General features: G+C 35.8%; 1 protein-coding gene and 1 long non-coding RNA gene across 2 annotated transcripts; one reads left to right on the top strand and one right to left on the bottom strand.

The window, feature by feature from the left end:
- The first annotated feature begins 1544 nt into the window (after window positions 1-1544).
- On the top strand, window positions 1545-6918 carry LOC136797504 (uncharacterized). Its single transcript, XR_010845259.1, has 2 exons — window positions 1545-1759; window positions 6458-6918. It is a non-coding gene; the product is annotated as an uncharacterized lncRNA (long non-coding RNA).
- Window positions 6919-12011: 5093 nt separating this feature from the next.
- LOC136797501 (uncharacterized) lies at window positions 12012-22226 on the bottom strand. The gene is made up of 7 exons (XM_067054078.1): window positions 22060-22226; window positions 21599-21698; window positions 19916-20678; window positions 18412-18512; window positions 17425-17577; window positions 16301-16534; window positions 12012-14737 (listed from the first exon to the last, which is right to left on the bottom strand). Exons 1-7 carry the CDS (start codon window positions 22212-22214, stop codon window positions 14429-14431), a joined length of 1815 nt encoding a protein of 604 aa, XP_066910179.1. The 5' UTR covers window positions 22215-22226; the 3' UTR covers window positions 12012-14428.
- Between the last annotated feature and the right edge of the window lie 2153 nt (window positions 22227-24379).

The following is a 24379-nucleotide window of genomic DNA, read 5'->3' as shown; positions in this document are numbered from 1 at the left end:
GTATTTTTAAAGGAAAAGAGGTAGTTATTCTTTGTTTTTTTCCAAGGTAAATAAAGTAAACATTCTTTGTATTTTCAAAGGAAAAGGTAAATAAAGTAAACATTCTGTGTATTTCCAAAGGAAATGAGGTAGTTATTCTTTGTATTTTCCAAGATAACTAAAGTAAACATTCTTTGTATTTCCGAAGGAAAAGAGGTAGTTATTATTTGTATTTTCCAAGGTAAATAAAGTAAATATTCTTTGTATTTCCAAAGGAAAAGAGGTAGTTATTCTTTGTATTTTCCAAGGTAAATAGAGTGAACATTCTTTGTATTTCCAAAGGAAAAAGGTGGTTATTCTTTGTATTTTCTAAGGTAAATAAAGTAAACATTCTTTGTAGTTCCAAAGGAAAAGAGGTAGTTATTCTTTGTATTTTCCAAGGTAAATAGAGTAAACATTCTTTGTAGTTCCAAAGGAAAAGAGGTAGTTATTCTTTGTATTTTCCAAGGTAAATAGAGTAAACATTCTTTGTAGTTCCAAAGGAAAAGAGGTAGTTATTCTTTGTATTTTCCAAGGTAAATAGAGTAAACATTCTTTGTATTTCCAAAGGAAAAGAGGTAGTTATTCTTTGTATTTTCCAAGGTAAATAGAGTAAACATTCTTTGTATTTCCAAAGGAAAAAGGTAGTTATTCTTTGTATTTCCAAGGTAAATAGAGTAAATATTCTTTGTATTTCCAAAGGAAAAGAGGTAGTTATTCTTTGTATTTTCCAAGGTAAATAAAGTAAACTTTCTTTGTATTTCCAAAGGAAAAGAGGTAGTTATTCTTTGTATTTTCAAAGAAAAAAGGTTTATTAATTTAAGTAATACTGTTGAATCGCGAAATTAAGATCCCACTAAATACGAAAAAATTTGTGAATGGTCTAACTTGCGAACTTTTCTGGTCGCTAAAATTTCTGACATTAAGGTAATAAGGTAATAATAATAATAATAATAATACGTTATCAATATTATCAATACCCATGGACAAAACATCCTGATTTCTCCCCCATGGACAAACAAGGACAAGGACCCTTCTCCAACCCCTGGACAAATGACACGACCGACCCATGGACATTCTCTCCAACAGTCAGGTCTCCCCCATGGACAACACATATGTTCTCTCCCCCATGGACAACATGTCCTCTGCAACATGTCCTCGGGTCTAAGGTCTCCAGAGGTCTCCCCATGGACAACCATGTCCTCATGTTCTCCCCATGGACATATCACCCAACACCCCTAGGACAAATTAGTCTAATTCAACCCATGGACAGCAAAAAATATACCCTTGGACAAATGGTATTTACCCCCTGGACAAATGATATCTACCCCTTGGACAATTGTTTTCTACCCCATGGACAAAGCGAGTCATGAACCCCCTGGACATTATATCCTCCACCCCCCATGTACGGACTTTTTCTGGAAGAGCCCATTTTCGATGTTAATGTTTTCTTTATTCGTGCTGCACATTATGACTAGGCTCTTCAGTCACGTGACTAAAAATAGTCGCGAAGATTTAGTGGGGAAGAAAATAGTATCCTTCTATCAAAATATGGCAGGGGTTTTTACCAGCTTTTTGGGCTTTTCATAAAACAAATGATTGTGTGTAAAGCTCAGAGGACTGCCTGAGTTTCTCTCGTGTGTGCTGAATTTATTTTTCCCATAAGGAGAAGAAGAAGGGTGGAGAAAGAAGCTGAAACACATGGAAATCCAATCCATTCCTATCTTGACTTGAGAAGAAGGTGAGCATAAATTTCATGTATATATTGTGTATATATTGTCTAGATATTAATGGTCAAAACTTGGAAAAGCTTGCACTCTTCTCAGTGCCCCATTTTTAGCCTTGATGCCAGATGCTAAAAAGAAAACTAGATCATCATAATAGATGCTTTTACTCCCTGTTTACCTTTTTGTATGCTCCCCTCCCTTGTATCTTTTGTGTGCGCTCTCTGGGATCCTTTGGTACGTTAGGACCCTGCCGACGCACCGTACTGACTGGTGTATTTGTCCGGTGGCAAAAAGTATCCTTTCGCTACACCGGACAAAATAAGTCCGGTGTTCGTTAAGTCCGGTGCGTCGGCATGGTCCTGGTACGTTTTGTGTGGTCCTTTTTGTACACTTCCCATGGTCCTTTTTGAATGCTTTCAAGGTACCTTTTGTACGCTCTCCGTTTGTCCTTTTTGTGTGTTTCTGGGTACCGTAAACGGCCATAACTTGCAACGAAAAACAGCGTTTTTTGACTAAACGATGCTATATCTTTTAACCTAGAAAAGTTATAGCAATGAAACTTTCACAAAATAAGCTTCTACCTTATTCCTTTTTAGATTACAATACATTGATCCAAACAGAAACTTCAATCGAAAACGTCGTTAATCCAAAGATGACCAAAAAATTTTCTTCAAAGTCCACAACTTGCAACGGTGCTAATTTCATAACAACAACATACTGAACACGCGCCAACTCTATCACATGAAAAAAATTTGATTTCAACAAATTTTAATAGCATAATTAAAAAATGGCGCAACGAGGGAGTGCGTTGTTGTAGACAAAAGACGTATCAGTTTGTGAATTACGATTATTTCTCACACATGCAAATTCATAATTGGTTTGGCTTTTTTATGACGATAAGGGAACATTTGCAAAAACAGCGATAGAAAGACGGGGGCATTACTAAGCGGAGAGGCTTTGTGTAACGAAGATCTGGGATTTCGTACCTTCGACGAGTTGAATGATTCTTCTACACCCCTATCTCAATTAAACCAAAATAAAGTCTACTTTAATTGGATTAATTTTCGCGAATTTATTTTTTCGCTTTTTGCAAATGTTTGCCTTTCATTCACGAAAATAAAATCTTGCTAAATTTCGAGAGAAAACCGAGTTGCGAAATTCAATACTCGCAGAACTTTTGTTTTGCAATCGCCGATTTGTGAATATAACAATTCAAAAAAAACGAATCTTTTGCCTCGCAAAATTACAGCTCGCGAAAATTAATCAAATTAAAGTATGCTGAGATGAAAACGAAATAAAATATTGAATTAAAAGTTGGGATTACGACAGCAGGTTACGCACGGTAACAAATCAAGGACCATCATCCGTACCTTATTGTGGTTTACCATCTTATTGGACTCAAAATTTGGAAATAGCGTATAGATGGATTTCCATGAAAATTTTTGAGTGAAAAATGTTGCCGAATTCGCCAAATTTGTAAGGCAAAAAGTCTTCCCTTAACAAAATGGAAAGTTTTTATCGAAATATAGTACTAGATGTTTTTGACTGGAGAGATTCAATCATATATAATATATACTTTCATAGGGATAGAACACTAAAAACGTAAAAACTTTCCCGGGAAGAATCTTTAGCGAATATTATTGGGTATCACTATTTGCGTGTTTCCACAAAAAAAACCACCTTGCTCTTTCAAAGTTAAAGTTTGACACATTTTTTTGGTCGTGATAAAACACAAAATGAAGACAATCAAGGAAGATTATAGGCTCGGGAAAGCTTATACGTTTAAATAACGGTTTAAGTAATATATTATTTGTTTCAAGTCTTTCGTCTTCTACCGTTGGAATCCCCGATCCACGTCATAGTATGCCAAATTCATTCATCGTTTTGCTATTGAACTTTACTTCCGGGGTGCGAGAGGAGAGAGAGTGATTTCGATCTTACGTATAATACAATGCCGGACAAAAGGTTGTAGACAAATGAAATTTCAGTGAAAAATGATGAGAAATAGAGCAAAATGACTCTTCAATGTGTCTGAAAGGGGATGGAAGTTAAGAAAAACACTTTTGAAGTTGTTGCATTGCTTTTGAATTGCTTTTGAGGGAACCACAAGCAAAAAATCAGCGTTTTGATACTGGTGTAAGCCAGTTAATCAAGCCCTTGTGGTTTGCCCTTGCGGTTAGACTGCGACTGCAGTGGGTGACTTTGAAAGACTTGAAAGAGCCTCTTGGGAACTTGTTTTTGATCGATATTGAAGTATTTTGCAAATATTGCAGAAGTCTATAAACCTTTTGTCCAGCATTGTATATTACAGAATCTAACTATTGCATTGAATCGTTGAATAGATACAAAAAAAATCGTCCCCGTTGGAAGAAATACCCAAATGCCCACTTGGAAAAAATTGATTTTGATTTCATCCCCATTCGAAATCCATCCAATGTAAAAAATTGCACTCCAAAACCATCTTCATTGTGTATTATTTAAAGCTTTGAACAATAGCATTCCTATCCCCATAAAGATTTTGATAGAAATTATTGACCCCGTTGTGGGAAAAAATCCACCGGGGCTTTGAGGCAGGTGTTTCGGCATGACATGATTTACCGTATTTATATATAGGAGATTTGTAAAAATTCGAGAAGAAAACAGATATTTACTTTTTACCATGTATCCCGTCACTGTCTGCCTGGAGTTCTGCGTTCGCATAGAGTGACAACTCTTAGACTGAGAAATGATTATCTAATACGCTACTCCTTCTCTGGTTCCCATTGACGAGATACCGGAATATTCATCAGAATACTCATAACGCTCATTTGACGTTGACTTTGCACACCCCTGTCTCACAATCTATATCGATCGACGAAACGTCCATATACAGTGTTACATATACTTTCTTTTACACCCCTGTATCTTAACTAAATACGGAACAGGTTCGACGGAAAAATAATCACTTTTGATTAAAAAAGTTCTTAAGAAAAATTCAAAATTAGCACGCACAGGGTGTGTTTTTCTTTTCTGAAGCTCGTATCCTATTCTTGCATTTCTTATACTCTTACAAAATTGGCTCTGATATTTACTCCTCATTCCTGAAGGGTTGCTTTTTTTTATCCGTCCTATCTTTTAGTCATTATTTTTCCGTAAATCCAACGAATTGTGGAACTTATTTCAATTAAATTGTTCTTATAAAAGAAAGGCACTTGAACAATCCTTGACCCCCTGATCGTACAATTGATGATTACAGTTTAACGACGAATGATTTTATTGATTTCTTTTGAGGCACTTTTATGACACCAGTCTTGTTATTAACATGATTAGTTTTCGTATGGGACATTAGGAGGCAGAACTTCAGCTGAGATCCTTCAGATACAATGGTTGATTGATTTAACATGTAAGCATTGGTAATTATCCAATTTATGCATCGAAACGTCTCTTCGTTGTGAAATGTAATCTAGCAACTTCAATCGAAGAATACGGAAGAACAAAAAAACTGTACTAGCTGCGGATTTCGACCCAGCAAGGCCTCGTCTTTCTTCTTTCGAACTTTCTAGAAATCGCATCGTAAAAGAACGTCAATCGCCCAAGCGTGGGGGTTTATTGGAGTGACCTAATTATTTTCACTTTTTCATCTTCATCTTCGCAACAAATTATTCAATCGGGCTTGTTTTTCTTGATTAACGTGTAGTTTACCATTTTGAACATTCCCTGAAAAAATGAAAGAAAACGAAGCAATCAACGTGGAGAAAACGTAAATAAACAAAGCTGTTGCAAGTTAAGTCCGTGTTGCAAGTTATGGCCGTTTACGGTACCTTATTGTGCCGTTCCCCGTATACATTATTGTACGTACCCCATGTACCTTATTGTACGTTCCCCAGTACCTTATTGTATGTTCCCTGTGTATATACCTTATTGTAGGTTCCCTGTAGGTTCCCTGTGTACCTTATTGTGCGTTCCCCGTGAACCTTATTTTATGTTCCCGTCTACCTTATTGTATGTTACCAGCGTACCTTATTGTACGTTCCCAGTATACCTTATTGTATGTTTCCCGTGAACCTTATTGCGTCCAACCCCAGCTGCTGGGAACAACGGACGTTAAACCGTGCAGTAAGTAAGTAGTAAGCTTATTGTATGTTCCCCGTGAACTTATTGTACGTTCCCAGTGTACCTTATTGTACGTTCCTCGTGTACCTTGTTGTACGTTCCTCGTGTACCTTATTGTACGTTCCCCTTGTACCTTATTGTACGTTCCCCTTGTACCTTATTGTACGTTCCCCTTGTACCTTATTGTACGTTCCCCTTGTACCTTATTGTACGTTCCCCTTGTACCTTATTGTACGTTCCCTGTGAACCTTATTGTATGTTCCCCGTGAACCTTATTGTATGTTCCCCGTGAACCTTATTGTATGTTCCCCGTGAACCTTATTGTATGTTCCCCGTGAACCTTATTGTATGTTCCCCGTGAACCTTATTGTATGTTCCCAGTGTACCTTATTGTACGTACCCTGTGGTCCTTTTTGTACGTTCCCGTAAACTTCTTTAATGGCTCAGTTTATATGCATGGCAAACATAGCTCAAAGTCAAACCATCAAGCAGAGTCCCACCCTTTTAAAGCCTTTTTTTTTGGGAGATTTCAGCGAATGACCACACATTTGGCATTGATTACTGTAAAGAGATTATTTCCCATTATGAAATTTTGAATTTTTCTTTCCTTTCACATTCAGGTGCCAGGATTACAAATTCAACAAAGTTTGACGACCTCTAAAGCTGACAATACAATGTAACTTGCTGGCAATGATGTAATGATAATGTTGCACACAATGAGAATATGAACAAAGATAAACATTCTTGCAATAATTAAACCAAGGAACTCTATTGTTCCAAGATGTGATTTAATGGTCAATGATAAAATGTCATGGAGTTTAGTTTATCAAGACACAAATTTCACAAAAAAGTTTGCTGGAAAGTGTTGTAAATATTCAGCAATACTGTAACTAAATGTGACAATTTCAAGGTTGACAATTTGGTATATTATCACATAAATACTAATGTAACAGATGTTATGCACTGGAAATCTAAAATCTGTAAAGAAGGAGATCCATTTTTAAGTAACTTTTTACTTGTGGATGGTATAATATGGTGGTTTAAAATATTGATGACAAGGAAGTTTTTCATATGAAACTAATGTGTACAACATATCTCCTATCGATATCTCCCAAATTCATATTGCCATATTTCCATATTAGTCCCTTAGTAGACAGTCTCAAGATATTTTGGCACTTTCTTACTCAGATGAGTCTTAGAATAATATCAACTTGCAAAAGATTTTGTCTAAGATTTTATTTCCTTAATGAAGGTAAAAAACAATATTAGTTGAATAAAATACATTTTTCTTTGTGTCAAAATGGTTATCATTTGCCAACACATTATCACACATAATTCTAAAGAATACGTAGATGGTGTAAATGCATGCAATTTTTTAACAAGTTTTTAGACTTATATCATCTGTGAACATGTCTATGAAATAAAGACAATTTTTAGCAGGAATATGGTTAAATTTTGTTTTGCATCGGATATTGCTTAATATAAAGGCTTTAATAAATTTAAGTTACTAAGTTGGGGCTTTAGGATAATCTGTGGGGTTCGACTGCGACTACAATCTATGCTCTGAGCTATTGGAGGAAATATTTAACCACATCTTTGTGGCTCTTGTTCTTTTCTAAATTACAAGTATGCTTTGACTGTAAATTCTAAAACTTATTGCTCTCCTTTTAAGATTCAAGAATCACTACTGTACTACTACTTAAGAATATTTCAAGAAGGCTAAACCATTGGGACTCATTTGACCAAATTTCTATTTTTAAGGAGAAAAAGTTGTAATTGTTCTATTTTTTCGACCCTTAGTGATCGAGACTTTTCGTAAATAGAACAGATTTAAGAAAGAGTGATGATGAGAGTTATGCTGTAACAGAACAAGATTGAAATGGACTCTTTTCAGAAATCAAAAACCTTTTCGTTTTCATCGGAAACATTTATTGGGCTCTTCCACAAAACTTTTGTAGATAGGGGTTGGAGGATATATTGGATATTTTGTAATCTGCAAAATTTGCCTTGTTTTAATGCGTTTTAGGGGCAAACTTGCTCTGATTAGGGGTGATTTTGAATGTCCGGGGGGTCAATGATGCTTGTCCGGGGGTGAGATCCGTTGTCCGGGGGCCAAAATTCATATCCGGGGGTAAATTTCCAAAATATGTGATATCCTCCAACCCCTACCCCATATTCAAATTTGTTCTGGAATAGCCTATTTGATGAATGAAGAAATATTGACAAATCTTGATGCAGTGATGCAGTGACAAATAACAAATACCGTTACTGAAGGCACACATGAAGGAAAACACAAAGTCTAAAGTTAAATAATGTAAAATTAATTTATTTTCTGAATCAATATTATAGAAATAAAACATATGAAACAAATTGCGAAACTTAAACAAAAGTCTAAATAAACCTAAAACAAGGGACTCAACTTACTTACAATCTAAACTGTAGAACTTTGTCATAAAACTTGGTCCTGAACGTTCAAATGGAGAGTAGACTGAAATAAATCAGGAAAAAAAATCCCAAAAACATTGTGTCCCGAAAAAACGGACACATTTTTAAGTAAAATCCTTATATTTTATGCTAAATTTAATTAATTGTAGTATACTTAATAATTTAATCTCAAAAACTTGAGAATAGAATATTTATTAAAGGTTTTATTTTACATAACTGTTCCCGTTTCATACCAGACACATATTTCATATAAGGGCAGTGTGTGCCTTTTGTTATATTATACTGATATAAGCAAAAAAATGTTTTTCTTTTCCTCTTTCTGACCAATCTTGCTCCACATACGTGTCAATCCAATGTGAAAAAGCTTGTGAATTAAAATTGATATCACTCTTACCGTAAACGGCCATAACTTGCAACGAAAAACAGCGTTTTTTGACTAAACGATGCTATATCTTTTAACCTAGAAAAGTTATAGCAATGAAACTTTCACAAAATAAGCTTCTACCTTATTCCTTTTTAGATTACAATACATTGATCCAAACAGAAACTTCAATCGAAAACGTCGTTAATCCAAAGATGACCAAAAAATTTTCTTCAAAGTCCACAACTTGCAACGGTGCTAATTTCATAACAACAACATACTGAACACGCGCCAACTCTATCACATGAAAAAAATTTGATTTCAACAAATTTTAATAGCATAATTAAAAATGGCGCAACGAGGGAGTGCGTTGTTGTAGACAAAGACGTATCAGTTTGTGAATTACGATTATTTCTCACACATGCAAATTCATAATTGGTTTGGCTTTTTTATGACGATAAGGGAACATTTGCAAAAACAGCGATAGAAAGACGGGGGCATTACTAAGCGGAGAGGCTTTGTGTAACGAAGATCTGGGATTTCGTACCTTCGACGAGTTGAATGATTCTTCTACACCCCTATCTCAATTAAACCAAAATAAAGTCTACTTTAATTGGATTAATTTTCGCGAATTTATTTTTTCGCTTTTTGCAAATGTTTGCCTTTCATTCACGAAAATAAAATCTTGCTAAATTTCGAGAGAAAACCGAGTTGCGAAATTCAATACTCGCAGAACTTTTGTTTTGCAATCGCCGATTTGTGAATATAACAATTCAAAAAAAACGAATCTTTTGCCTCGCAAAATTACAGCTCGCGAAAATTAATCAAATTAAAGTATGCTGAGATGAAAACGAAATAAAATATTGAATTAAAAGTTGGGATTACGACAGCAGGTTACGCACGGTAACAAATCAAGGACCATCATCCGTACCTTATTGTGGTTTACCATCTTATTGGACTCAAAATTTGGAAATAGCGTATAGATGGATTTCCATGAAAATTTTTGAGTGAAAAATGTTGCCGAATTCGCCAAATTTGTAAGGCAAAAAGTCTTCCCTTAACAAAATGGAAAGTTTTTATCGAAATATAGTACTAGATGTTTTTGACTGGAGAGATTCAATCATATATAATATATACTTTCATAGGGATAGAACACTAAAAACGTAAAAACTTTCCCGGGAAGAATCTTTAGCGAATATTATTGGGTATCACTATTTGCGTGTTTCCACAAAAAAAACCACCTTGCTCTTTCAAAGTTAAAGTTTGACACATTTTTTTGGTCGTGATAAAACACAAAATGAAGACAATCAAGGAAGATTATAGGCTCGGGAAAGCTTATACGTTTAAATAACGGTTTAAGTAATATATTATTTGTTTCAAGTCTTTCGTCTTCTACCGTTGGAATCCCCGATCCACGTCATAGTATGCCAAATTCATTCATCGTTTTGCTATTGAACTTTACTTCCGGGGTGCGAGAGGAGAGAGAGTGATTTCGATCTTACGTATAATACAATGCCGGACAAAAGGTTGTAGACAAATGAAATTTCAGTGAAAAATGATGAGAAATAGAGCAAAATGACTCTTCAATGTGTCTGAAAGGGGATGGAAGTTAAGAAAAACACTTTTGAAGTTGTTGCATTGCTTTTGAATTGCTTTTGAGGGAACCACAAGCAAAAAATCAGCGTTTTGATACTGGTGTAAGCCAGTTAATCAAGCCCTTGTGGTTTGCCCTTGCGGTTAGACTGCGACTGCAGTGGGTGACTTTGAAAGACTTGAAAGAGCCTCTTGGGAACTTGTTTTTGATCGATATTGAAGTATTTTGCAAATATTGCAGAAGTCTATAAACCTTTTGTCCAGCATTGTATATTACAGAATCTAACTATTGCATTGAATCGTTGAATAGATACAAAAAAAATCGTCCCCGTTGGAAGAAATACCCAAATGCCCACTTGGAAAAAATTGATTTTGATTTCATCCCCATTCGAAATCCATCCAATGTAAAAAATTGCACTCCAAAACCATCTTCATTGTGTATTATTTAAAGCTTTGAACAATAGCATTCCTATCCCCATAAAGATTTTGATAGAAATTATTGACCCCGTTGTGGGAAAAAATCCACCGGGGCTTTGAGGCAGGTGTTTCGGCATGACATGATTTACCGTATTTATATATAGGAGATTTGTAAAAATTCGAGAAGAAAACAGATATTTACTTTTTACCATGTATCCCGTCACTGTCTGCCTGGAGTTCTGCGTTCGCATAGAGTGACAACTCTTAGACTGAGAAATGATTATCTAATACGCTACTCCTTCTCTGGTTCCCATTGACGAGATACCGGAATATTCATCAGAATACTCATAACGCTCATTTGACGTTGACTTTGCACACCCCTGTCTCACAATCTATATCGATCGACGAAACGTCCATATACAGTGTTACATATACTTTCTTTTACACCCCTGTATCTTAACTAAATACGGAACAGGTTCGACGGAAAAATAATCACTTTTGATTAAAAAAGTTCTTAAGAAAAATTCAAAATTAGCACGCACAGGGTGTGTTTTTCTTTTCTGAAGCTCGTATCCTATTCTTGCATTTCTTATACTCTTACAAAATTGGCTCTGATATTTACTCCTCATTCCTGAAGGGTTGCTTTTTTTTATCCGTCCTATCTTTTAGTCATTATTTTTCCGTAAATCCAACGAATTGTGGAACTTATTTCAATTAAATTGTTCTTATAAAAGAAAGGCACTTGAACAATCCTTGACCCCCTGATCGTACAATTGATGATTACAGTTTAACGACGAATGATTTTATTGATTTCTTTTGAGGCACTTTTATGACACCAGTCTTGTTATTAACATGATTAGTTTTCGTATGGGACATTAGGAGGCAGAACTTCAGCTGAGATCCTTCAGATACAATGGTTGATTGATTTAACATGTAAGCATTGGTAATTATCCAATTTATGCATCGAAACGTCTCTTCGTTGTGAAATGTAATCTAGCAACTTCAATCGAAGAATACGGAAGAACAAAAAACTGTACTAGCTGCGGATTTCGACCCAGCAAGGCCTCGTCTTTCTTCTTTCGAACTTTCTAGAAATCGCATCGTAAAAGAACGTCAATCGCCCAAGCGTGGGGGTTTATTGGAGTGACCTAATTATTTTCACTTTTTCATCTTCATCTTCGCAACAAATTATTCAATCGGGCTTGTTTTTCTTGATTAACGTGTAGTTTACCATTTTGAACATTCCCTGAAAAAATGAAAGAAAACGAAGCAATCAACGTGGAGAAAACGTAAATAAACAAAGCTGTTGCAAGTTAAGTCCGTGTTGCAAGTTATGGCCGTTTACGGTATTTAAAAACAAAACCTTTAATTGAACATAGAATTTCAATCTTCAATGCCCAGTTCAGATGATGAATTTTGAGGATTGTACATTATACAAAAGCTTGTCCAATTTTTTTGGGACACGCTGTATTACTTACCTTATCGGTCAAAACTTAGTCGGCCCTAAGTGACTAATTTTTGGCTTGGTGACTAAAATTTGGGCCGACTAAAATTTTATTATTAGTCGGCCCTTAGTGACTAAATTTTGACGAGGTGACTAAAATTAGGGTCGACTAAACTTAAGGTCGACTAAGTTTTGGCCGATAAGGTATATTACAAAGGGTCCAAATATTTGAATACGTAAAAAACAAGTAATTTAACAAAAACAATAACAAAATTCATCCCAGCTGGCACAGAACGTTGTTTCAACGTTCATCTAACGTTATATATGGACGTTGTGAACGCTAAATAAACGTTGAAACAACGTTGTGTGCCAGCTGGGATATAGATACAAAATCAAGAAAATTCAAAAATGCACTAAAACATACACATCCAATCTAAAAAAATAAAAATTCGATATAAAAAAATTAACATAAAAAGAATTGACTAAAAACATATCACATATAAAGAATCTAAAAAAACGTTATCTTTCATTTTTTGTCATAATTTTATTGGCTAATATAGATGCCTACGTCAGAAATACCATCTTCCAAACCTTTTAGTTTAAAACCCGAAGGGGGCTAGGGGCCTGAGAGAAATCTTCAACCTTTCTAAGGTTCTAAAGCAGGAAAAGTCTGTCCCGTAAAAAATACTTGTTAATAGTTAGATAAAAATGATAAATTCAAGGCACTTACATCGGTACATGTCATTAAAATATATTAGGAAATAAATTACAAATTGCAAACTTTACGAAGTTAAATCTAAACGAAATGAATCTCTCTACCAAAAATTTTCAGTTTTCAAGATATGAATTAATTCTATAGATATATAATGCCTATAATATTACGAGAGGGGAAATTTTTTAGCTCAAATTGCAGTGACCAGAATCAAAGAATATCAATGTATATGTCTAAACTGATATCTGTTTCGTTTTCAAGCTTCGGGAGCACAAAGGTTTCCAAATGGGCTCTTCCAGTTTATGTCTGTACAGGAGGTTGGAGGACGGCGGATTTCCTGGATTTTCATTCAATACAAAAGCAATTGACCCTACTGGATTTCCAATACAAACAAATCTGGAACTTCCGATCATTTTGAAAAATTCTATGGAATCTCAAAGGGTTTGAATAAAAAATTGAGTGGAATTTCCGTAGCACTTTAAAAAATTGACTGGATTTCCGAGTGCTTTTTTTATCTGAAAATCCCTGCCATCCACTCCCTATATCAAAATCTTTCCTGGAAAAGCCCGAACAGGAAGAATAACTGAAATATTCTTGTTAAACCTCTTTCCATAGACTTCGTAAAACTCTTTTTAAGTGATGTTTACAATTAAGCTTGTCTGGCCAGGTTCAAATGTTTTATTACATTAGGCCATGATCAAACGTTGTGATTCCACATCGTTCCGAAACGAAACGTCCCCACCCACTGTGTGAAAGTCAAATTTCGAAGCGTTAAAAAAAAAAGAAGACGTTACAAAGCCAGATCTAGGGCGGTTTTGCTCCAGTACATAAACTCTTATGTATGTGTATTTTTCTGTGACGGAGACGGTAAGGTTCTAATTTGATTAGATCCTGATTAACTGAGAACGAGGGTAAATCAGCACTTTTACTGTCCTCAATTTTTGCGGGTCAGAAGTGCGGGTTATTCCAAACCGCTTCAGTCAATCTCCACCGTCCTCAAAAGAGCAAATACATAAACTCGCTATTTTTTTCATTGGAACGGGACTGTTCCGTTTCATTGCTCTGAAACGTTCCGAAAAGAGTATGAACACTCCCTAACCGTAACAAACACCATACCGGAGTGATGCGAAACTGTTAACGTTTGAACATGGCCTTAGAAACGTCGATGACACCCTCAAATGACAGGATCGTGAACATAATGTCGATCTAGCGCTCATAATATCTTGGTGTACTTTAATGGGATAAACTTTCGCGGGGATTAAATTTCGCGGTTGGGCCTATCCGCGAAATTCAAAAATTTCGCGGGGACTTAATTTCGCGGGTGGCACTATTGGGAGACAATATTTTCTCGATTTTGTGACTTTCACTATCAAATCATGCATATTGGTTATTGAAATACACATTATATGCACCTCTTTGATGCAAGTAACCATTCAAATAGTATTTATTTGACATATTTTGAGTTTTGTTTATAAATATTTCGCGGATGAGGCCCTTCCAAATTTCCATTGGGACTTAATTTCGCGGATTTTCACGAAATCCGCGAAATTTAATCCCCGCGAAATTTTATCCCATTAAAGTATCAGTTAGGTACACCTCCCATCACAAAGGGAATGAGATTAACAATGAACTTGATGTCCTTTCTCAAAGGATTCTGCGATCTCCATTAGCGTTACAACCATACCCATTAAACCAAGTACCACACCAAACACAATCAAGAAAATATTAACAATTTTGGCACCAGTTGACATCTTACGTTTACGAAGCGCCAAATCAAACATACATGGTAGGATATAGGATAATAATGACGAGCCAATGGATCCAGTTAGAGCAGCGATGTAAGCGAACTGGGAGCGAAACGCGAGCGCACAGGCGGCCGTGAAGGCGACGAGAACAGCACGAATGATGTTTCCTTCCCATTTCTTGAGCTAAAAAGATGAAAGTATATTGACATTTGTTAATTCATTGTAAATAAAACAAAGAAGCGATCAAATTTGATCTTCCAATTCCAAAGGCTGAGATAGTTGCGAAGGGAGGGATGTGTAAAAGAGGCTGACTGACAGGGACGAGATGGAGTTTTTAAAAGCTCTTATTTGATTTGGTTGGTCGTTAACCAGTAATAAAAAAATTTTGTTACTTTTTCTAAAGAACGCGTCATTATTATTACTTCAAATGATCAATTACTAAAGTATCTTATATAAACTCCATCTCATCTGGACTGACACAACAAATAGCGTAGGGATCATCAGAGAGTTACGCCGATAAGTCAAGTAAGTCAAAATCAAGAAAGTGCAACAGCAATCGTTGAGACAAGTGAATATATCGACCACAAAGGTTACATAAATACGCCATGACGTTCTGGTAAAACCATTCTTCTCACGTTTTGAGGGTTGATAGATGTAATCTATCTCAACAAGCCTCAAAACAAAACCAAACTAGTACTAATTCTATTCTAACGCAATTTTAATCGAGACTGAAATTAATTTAGACTAGTAAACTAGTCGTTGAAAACAGACCCATATACAAAAAATCAAGCTTCAAATAAAAAGAATCGAAGGGGTGCTTTAACCGGATTAAATTTCGCGAGATTAAATTTCGCGAGCTAAAAAAATCGCGAAATTTTCTGGATTTAATTTCGCGAGACAGAGTTTTGAAAATTTTCGCATGGATTTAATTTCGCGAATAAGCCAGAAAACAGCTGAAAAATAGCATTTTTTTGCCATAAATGGAGACTTGGAACTAGTTTCTCCCCCGAAAATACGATTTTAAAAGTTTTTTGGTGGATTAAATTTCGCGAGTCAGGAATCTCACGCATTTTCGCGAGTTTTAATTTCGCGAAAATGGCAAAAATTCGCGAAATCGCGAAATTTAATCTCGCGAAAATTAATCCGATTAAAGTAGAAGCTACTTCCCTCAAAAAACGTTGTTTAAATTTTACAACTTTTTTTAGGTTTTTGAGAATCCATTCAACTTTTTTGACTAAATTATATTTCATAGTAACATTGAACATGGGAACATATAAATAAATGAGCATTTCTAATGATTTGATTTGATTTGATCTGATTTCTAAAAACGCAATAAACAGAAAGAAAAATAAATGCAATCCCGCACGGGTCAGACATACAGAAATCTGTATGTCTCTCCTTACGATTTTAGGTGAAGAAAAAAAGGCGTTGGACGTAGCTTCTAGTCGGTTATTTTCCTTTTCTCTCACGCGCGCTGAATATTTAATTAATGTTTACATTATTTGATTGACAGTTTTATTATAAGGTTATAAGTAATTACCGACTAGTTTACTAGTCTAAAATTAATTTGAAGTTTTTCCCAAAATCGTGATGGTTTCTTTACCTCTAAAGTTGTCAATGGTTAATTCGCGATGGTCAAAATGCCCCAAGGCCCCAGTGTGGGACCCGTATATTGTAAATTCACACGCACGGGCGTTTGCCGAAATTAGAATTCTTCCAGTACTACAAAGAAGAAAAGCTTGATACCTTTACGTTTTTGACTTCGATTGGTTTATCTTCTGTACTATCGAGAAGTGATTCATTTTCGGCCGCGCGGCGCATAACCTCGTACCTCCGCTGACGACCGATTCTCCACCGACGGAATTTGACGAATAAATGTTCAACAATTTGAATGTTGGGATAGATTTGTAAAGGGTAGGTAAACAAAACGCCAATGAAAAGAAATATCTGTAAGATGATTGCCATATCTCCACGTAAGTTCTATGATGAAAATAATGAAATGCGATATTCGTATATTTGACTCCAATCAAGGTGCAAAAAAAAACGCGTTTCGTTCATAAACAGAGTAAATCAATATGAATTTAATTGTATCATTCCAAAAAAGTGAAGGGAAGAAAAAAGGCATACGTCTCGTTGTGGTATAGTGGTCATTGACCTTGGTTGCTGCACAGGAGACTGAGGTTCAATTCCCACTCGCAGCGGTTCACTTGGCAAGTGAATGAACCTTCACCCGGGTCAACCCATGCCATGTGAGGGGAATTGGGTAGTCAGTCCAAAGTGCTGACTAGGCGGTCATTGAAAGCGTATATAGTTGCAAAAATAGGTCTCAAAGTCACCTGCAACTCAACCAAATAGAAATAGAAATCTCAAGAAAAGTGCATATCGTCAATAACTTTCAAATAGCGTTGGAGGTGTTGGAGTTGGAGTTTTCCATGGCAGTTAAGAATATTATGAATTTAGGGGAGTGAAATTAAGGTCGATCTATATTTCGTTAACGGCCAAAACAAAACAAAACAAAACAAAATGAATCGCTGCATTTGGCCAAGAATGGAGAAATCTACCAAGATTCTAATAATCAAAGACATAAAAGTAACTTCTCTCTTTCCCAGCCCCCCCCCCAGAAAAGAAAATGCACAGTTATTTTTGTTATGGATTGGTGTTTTAGTTCTGTTTCGACCTTGCAAGCAGGACCACCGAAAGCGCTAATCCGTTAAGAAGGGCAAGAGCGAGGAAAACTAATTTTCTCTCTATCTTCGAATGCACAAAAATACGCAATCTAGAACCATAGACCTTATGATTTCATAAATAGAATCACAGAGCTTATAGTATCTAGAACCATAGAACTTATAACTTGATGATTCGTAAATTACCTGTGTGACAATCTGGCAAGTCTTTTCACCGAAGCGCAGATAACCAGTAATACCGAAACCACTGAGGATAAAACACAAGAAAACAAGTGATATGTGCAGAAAAGCAGGATATTTGGAACGATTCTCGGCCATACTTCCTTCAATCGGAATCACCTGAAAGATTAGAGAAAACTTGCATGAGAAAAACAACATTGGCTGATGATCACTTGAATCTTACGTTATAAGATAATATCGGTTCTGGGTCTTCGCTTTTATCTTGACTGGTGGGTGCTGGGTACCCGGGGGGGGGGGGCACTCAAGGTAAACTACCTACCGTACGTGCGGCCCTTAAGGGTCCTTTTTCCAAGTTTTCAAAAGTGCATTGTAAGGCTTGAAATGAACAAAGATAAAGAAATTGCACTCTGACCGTATAAAGCCTTTAAAAACTTTTAAGAAAATACTCCGTAAGGATCGGTTTTTCACCCAGACTTACTCAAATTTGGCTAAATTTTCTCGATTCCCAAGGCCTAATTTTGGACCACACTCACGGTCGTTTTTGAATCGAGTGCCCCCCCCCCCTCCGGATGGGTACTAAGGTATACCATCTCCAGGTGATTTTAGGGAAAATAGTAAAAAATTCACAATATCCTTTATCTTCCTAAATAAAGTTTTTGGATAATTATTTTATCCAAAAAAGGTCGAAATACAATTTTGTATAAGAAAAATTCTATACATGTAAAAACAATAGACCTTTTCATAAATTACGTCACAAACATCACTTGCCTCGTATTCAAACGATTATCATGGTGATTATGTCTCTTGAGACATTAAATAGATTCTTTTATGAATAGGAAGTAGTTTAATAAGAGTTAATTTAGTTGATCACCATGGCAATAATTTCAAAACGAGGCAAGTGATGTTCGTGACGTAATTTATGAAAAGGTCTATCAGTTGTTTATAGACAAAAGCTAACAAAATTTTTCCGGACACAGAGTTAAAAAAGCTTACCGTGCCAATCCCTTCAAAAGCACTGGTCACTTGGCCAAAGAATACAGGAAAGGTGGAAAACTTGAACCAATGCAGATCTGAAGCTCGAAGGTCGGGCATTTCTGTACAGAAAGAAACAAAAATAAACTTGACAACAATTCTCAGTAAAGTTGTTGGAGACTAAAGGCCGGTCTCCACTTGCGCGCGCTGCAATCGCACTTTTTGGCTTCAATCCTTTTTGCTTGGAAAAAAGATTACGTCATAAAAATGTAGCGCGCGCTTGAAAAAAAAGTTGAACACATTTCAACTTTTTTTAACCGTTACGTCAGTTCGCGCCAATGGAGTTGCTTCATTCTTCTTTTGACCAATAGCGTGGAAGCTTTGCTCGAAAAAGTGCGATCGAAGCGCGCGCAAGTGGAGACCGGCCTTAAGGACCATTTTTTAAATAGTCATAAGTAGGTCAGAAGGAAACAAAAATTTTGTTTACAGATCTTGAATGAATTACAAATCATGTATACAACTATATAGTGAGGTCTGTTAGCACATAAAACTGTAAAGAATACTTTAGATGGTGATAAAAGTATGAAACTTGGCACAGATGATCCTAAGAGGGTCTAAAACTTAATTTCAAACAGTAACACCAAATTTTATCACCTTGCCACCTTCCTGAAGACGTCATCAGGTGGCTTAGCAAAAATATATTTTTTGAGAATATTTAAAACCTGGTAGTCCCAGCGAAAAGATCACGAAGTTCTGATGAAAATTGAGGTAAAAAACATGCCTTGAAACAGGAGGGGGGCCGGTAGTAAAATCTCAGACATATATGAGTAGTAAAAGGATTTTTACGAATTTTTACATACCACCACATAGACTCTTCGAAGAGGTATTTTACTACCCTGTGACACATTTTTCACTTAGTGCTAAAATTTGCTAATTTTACCAGTTTTAACTACCCAGGTAGTAAAATTTTTTCAACATTTAACACATAGATACCACCCATTTCGGTATTAAACTACCCTGGATAGTACAATTTTTTTTCGATTTTTCGTCACACCACCGCCGTAGTAAACGTCATTATGTCTGAGATTTTACTACCGACCCCCCGCTTGAAAATGTTCCTATCAAACGTTGTGAAGGTTGAAAGTTTTTTTGATGGTGTCATCATAAACCTTTCTGGCAGTTGGCCAGGTGGCAAAATTTATAGTGTTACTGTTTGAAAATAAGTTTTAGAGCTTCTTAGGGTCATCTGTGCCAAATTTCATGCTGTTATCACTATTTGAAGTATTTTTGAGCAGACGATAGAAGAAAATAACAAATATACAGTCAACTCTCTCTAATTCGAACCTCCATTATTCGAATCTTTCTATAATTCGAACTAAATTATTGGTTCTTTCAGCTTGAAAGTGGTTTAAATTACTCTCTGTAATACGAATATTTCTTTAATTCGAAGAAAATTCTTTGTTCCTTGAAGATCGAATTAGAGTGGGTCAACTGTAGATTCTTTTACTAAAGCCACAAAACTTACTTGCAAACATATAGATGACTGTAGCCGCTGCACCTCCAGTAACTGAGATATTTGCAATTACGCTGATTGGTCCAAGTTTACGTAAGTTTCTGACAAAAGCAATTCCAATTAAAAGCGGTAATGGGAACAAAATCAAGACACCAAAAGTCACTGTTGAATTCTTAATCAAGTTTGAAGGACTCCATGGATTTTTAACAGCTGTGGTAACGACATGGTGAAGATTGGTGATGTGGTGATGTAAGAAATCTAAAATGGTTGTCGAATTGACGACTCCTAAATCGACGGTTGGGTAGAAGTTGGTCAAGTTACTTGGTGTAGTTGTTGGTGTGGATACATTCAGTGAAGTGGCAATTGGTAGCATGGTGGTAGTTAAATTAGGTGAAAAAGTTGTTTGTGGAGTTGAATTCGTTGGCAGAGTTGTATTATGAAAAGGTATAGCATCTGGGACCAGCCAATATTTGAGTATAGATCTAAGTGTGTTTCCCATAAAGATAAAATAACCAATGGTGAAACCAAACTGAGTTACCATAATGGAAGTATTGACAATGAGCACACCAGGTTTCCCTAAACATGCTTTCCCAATTTGACCAAAGGATAATGTCCGTCCAAGCGCTTTACTTTCTTCGTCAATAGATTGTGCATCAACACCTTGTGTTTGTCGTTCTTGCTGTATGTTTGCGATGACCATTTGTTTACATTTGACGATTTTATTACAGCAATGATCAGTGATGACTCCTATGATTGCAATACCAATAATGGTCAGCTATAAAATAAAATAAAATAAATAACATAGTTACCAAGTGTCTGTGAGACACATACACAGATCGGCCTTCTGTCCCGCTGTACGCCTGCATCTTGCATTTTCACAAATTCATTTGGAATTACACTCAAAGTCATGCAAAAACGACAAACTACAAAAAATAACGTGAGGAAAATGATTGACTGATGATAAAAAAAAGTTAAGTATTAGATGTGTGTTTGCAATTTCCCATCCAATCAATGTTGAAAAATTTTCTCAAGAGGCTCTGCCTCCTAAAATCCTAAGTTCAATTCTGCGGTCGCTTTGCTTGCATCTTGTCATGCATTCAGAATTTTGAAACTTGGCAACTGTTTAAAATACAAAAATATGAAGCAAGCTTGCAAGAAATGCTTTTCCAGTAGAAATCAATAGTTCCCAAGAAATATATGTGAAGAAATAAGAATTTCTGTCCAACTATATTCACTCAGGAGATTTGGGTGGTAGAGCAGTATATACAGGTATATAATCATATTATGTACATATTATGTACATTTAGTCCAGAAACATGGCAATGTAAACTTTGCACTGACAACCTTGGAATTACACCAAATCCTAGCTTTTTTTATTGTTGATGGCTATAATTTGACCTATGGCTATAATTAGACAAAGATACATATTTAGAGGTTTTACTCAGGACCATAGAAGGTTTACTATAGGCCAAATGATTCAACCCATCTGATTATCCCTTTAACAATTTTGTAAATTTAATATGTTGGAAAAACCTGGTTCTCTCGACATTTGGGTAGCAGACAGAAAAGACTCAAAGGGCTGCAGAATCTGGTCATATGGAAATCCTACTCCCTCTAAAGCCTGTGGAATACTGAGAAGTGGTGAAAATATAATTTCAGTGTCATGAAAATCCACTTTGTTATTAAAAGCTTTACCCCAATGCCAGCTTGAGATACAGCAAATGGTAATCCAATAACAGCTGACCCAATGAAAGCTTTAAAGACGTTGGAGCAATCTGTAAAGCTTTGACGGCATCTGTAAAAAAAGTATTTGAATTTGATTGTATAGACAGACAGATAGATAATTTACATGGATAGCCTAGTAAAAGGCAGTCAATTATTGTCACAGGGTCTACAGCCATCTGACTTGGCTATCTATAAATTTAATGTAACATCGTAAAGAGTAGATACTCGAAACAAGAACCCCCTTTTTGTGGCACCTTAGACAGCTTGGTCATCACTCCTTAAAATAATATAGTAGATATTATTTTGAAGACCACAACAGGTTGCATTTAAAAAGACCACAACCAGAGTCAAAAAGTTTTTAATTCAATTTTAAATTAAGATTTAATACAGCAGAGATGGACCAAATAAAAGAAACAAACACAAAGCCTTACTCTATCTTTACTGGACCACGTATTGGAAATTCATCTGGAGCAGAGGCTGATTGATATCCATCTTTTTTATAATAAACTTCTTCTTCATCATCGTCTGTTGCTGAAGCATTACTTTTCAAAAGATTCGCTTTGGAATCATGTCCGTAAGATTGCATAATATTAGCCTTTTTTAATGAAAAATGGAAAGTTACTGTCTATGTATAGAGCTTTTCATTCAAAAAGATTCTAAATTTGCTTTCATAAGGGCGGATAATAATATAATTGGTCCCTTCAGCTGAAAAGTAGTATAAAATACCCTCTGTAATTCGAATCTTTCTGACTGACCAAAATTGGAATTACATAAATAATAACTTCAGGGCTCCTTATAAGCTAGAAAAACCATTTGACTGACTGAAAATTTTTGTGTCGGTCACGATGTCCATTGAGAAATAAATAAATTTTTAAACCCTTAAAAAAATGAGCAAAGCAAATAAAAGGATAGGACATTTTCATTAATAAAATGTCCAATTTTCAAGGTTTTTGTGACATTTTTTAGTTATCCAATAACCCATCAAATAAGGTTTGTACATAAAACCCATTCAAACATTGGTTAGTCTAAGACATAGGGCTTGGATAACTTTGTTACAGCGACAGCATGCTTTAAATGATGATATGCTTGCCAAAAGTTGGATATAGTGAAGTAACATTGAATTTTTCCAAATTTGTGGATAATGGTACCCATAACTTGTTATCAGTTTATCAAATTGAACTAAAACGATATTAGACGATTCTACGGTACCCACCCACCCACAGGAATTAAAGTAGGTGTGTGGGTCCACTGCCTGCTGGGTGTGGGGGTTTTCCTTTGCACCCCTTTATAGCCACACCTGAGGCGCACGCACCACGCGCTACGTACGCTGAGTGTTCTGCGCCGCATCTAGCCACTTGTCAAATTTCATGTTTCTACCATTATCCAGGCAGTGTCAGTCAAACAACTTCGAAAAAAAATTACTATTTGACTGTCAAACGCAATCAAATCTCAATCGAACGGCCGATTCCTGTGTAATATTTGATTGTATTCGATTGCGTTTGAATAAATTTCGATTGGTGTAATTGACAATCAAATAAATTTGATTGATTCCAGGGTTCGAATTATAAATTTCAGGAGCTTCGCTATTTTTCCGAGCGAAGCGAGGTAACAGAGGAGCGCCGCAGGCTAAATTTTTCACTGTTTGCGAAACATTTTTAGTATTTTGCGATGTTGTTTGGAAGAAAATGCGAAAGTATCTTCAATTCATTTCTCGAGAAAAGCGAAGTTAGATTTGAAGTAAGAGATTATATACAAAGCAAAGTATAGTGAAGTTTTGAAGTAACGAGTTTTAGATAAAGCAATGGATAAACGAGTGAATGAAGTAGCAAATTGACAAGTTGATAAAGCAATAGATAGACGAATGAATAAAGTAGCGAAGTGGCAAGTTTATAAAGCAATAGATAAACAAATGTGTGTAGCAAAATAGGCGTTTTCTTATAATTTTTTAACTTCGCATTTTTGAGTTGGGAAATCTTTTTGGGTCGCTAAATCTAAAATTCACTTCGCATTTTGCGAAGTGCGAAGCTATAATTCGAGCCCTGGATTCAATTGAACGTCAAATACATTTGAATGATTCAATTGATCGTCAATTATGTTCAATTGATTCGATCGATTGTTGAATATGTTCGATTTTAGATTGATTGTTGATTCTTTTCGATTGAATTTTAGCTTCGATTGTGTTCGATCTGCTTCATGGGTGAAGTTCTCTTGCCTGTTAGCCTGTAGTGTACCAAACTCTTCTTCGCTGACCGAAAAGATAATGCAAAGTTCGGAAAGCTTTTTCAAAATATAAAAACACCGTGGACACGGGATGGTACACTTGCCTATGCACCTTTCCTGATTTTCCTAGTACTTCTCAGGCTGCATGCGGGGTAAACTTTTTAAATTCTGATAAACAAGGATTCGTATAAGGGGTCACTCACATATAGATTCTTCCCACGACTAACGTCAAATTGACACGAAAGGGTTGGGGGTTAGAGTCTGTGACGCTAAGAAGTTTCACAAGAAATATTGATTTTTGAGACATTTGTTTGTGACAAATGTTACTTTCCATATTTCTTGTCCTCCTTTTATATTTTACTTCGCTGTTTTATAGAACAATTTAACAAAAACAAACAGCCCAATGTTTATGTCTTGTGTTCCTTTTGTTTAGACAGTCCCGGTATTCTGTTGATTATGATTACAGAGATAATCAATTCCCGCAACTTTGCAAAAAAAGTTTAGAAATTATCTCAATTATTTTTAAAATGT

Source organism: Clytia hemisphaerica, unplaced genomic scaffold, assembly GCF_902728285.1.
Source record: "Clytia hemisphaerica strain Z4C2 unplaced genomic scaffold, Clytia hemisphaerica genome assembly, whole genome shotgun sequence".
Taxonomy (NCBI): domain Eukaryota; kingdom Metazoa; phylum Cnidaria; class Hydrozoa; order Leptothecata; family Clytiidae; genus Clytia; species Clytia hemisphaerica.
This window is presented reverse-complemented; position numbering and strand designations above follow the sequence as displayed.

Excerpts from the sequence above, each read along its gene's own strand:
- LOC136797501 (XM_067054078.1), bottom strand. The coding sequence starts at position 22,214 with ATGCAATCTTACGGACATGATTCCAAAGCGAATCTTTTGAAAAGTAAT. Across the intron at positions 18,513-19,915 it reads AGTCATCTATATGTTTGCAA|AAATGCCCGACCTTCGAGCT; the intron begins GTAAGTTTTGTG and ends CTTTCTGTACAG. Across the intron at positions 16,535-17,424 it reads CTTGCCAGATTGTCACACAG|AACTTACGTGGAGATATGGC; the intron begins GTAATTTACGAA and ends TTTTCATCATAG.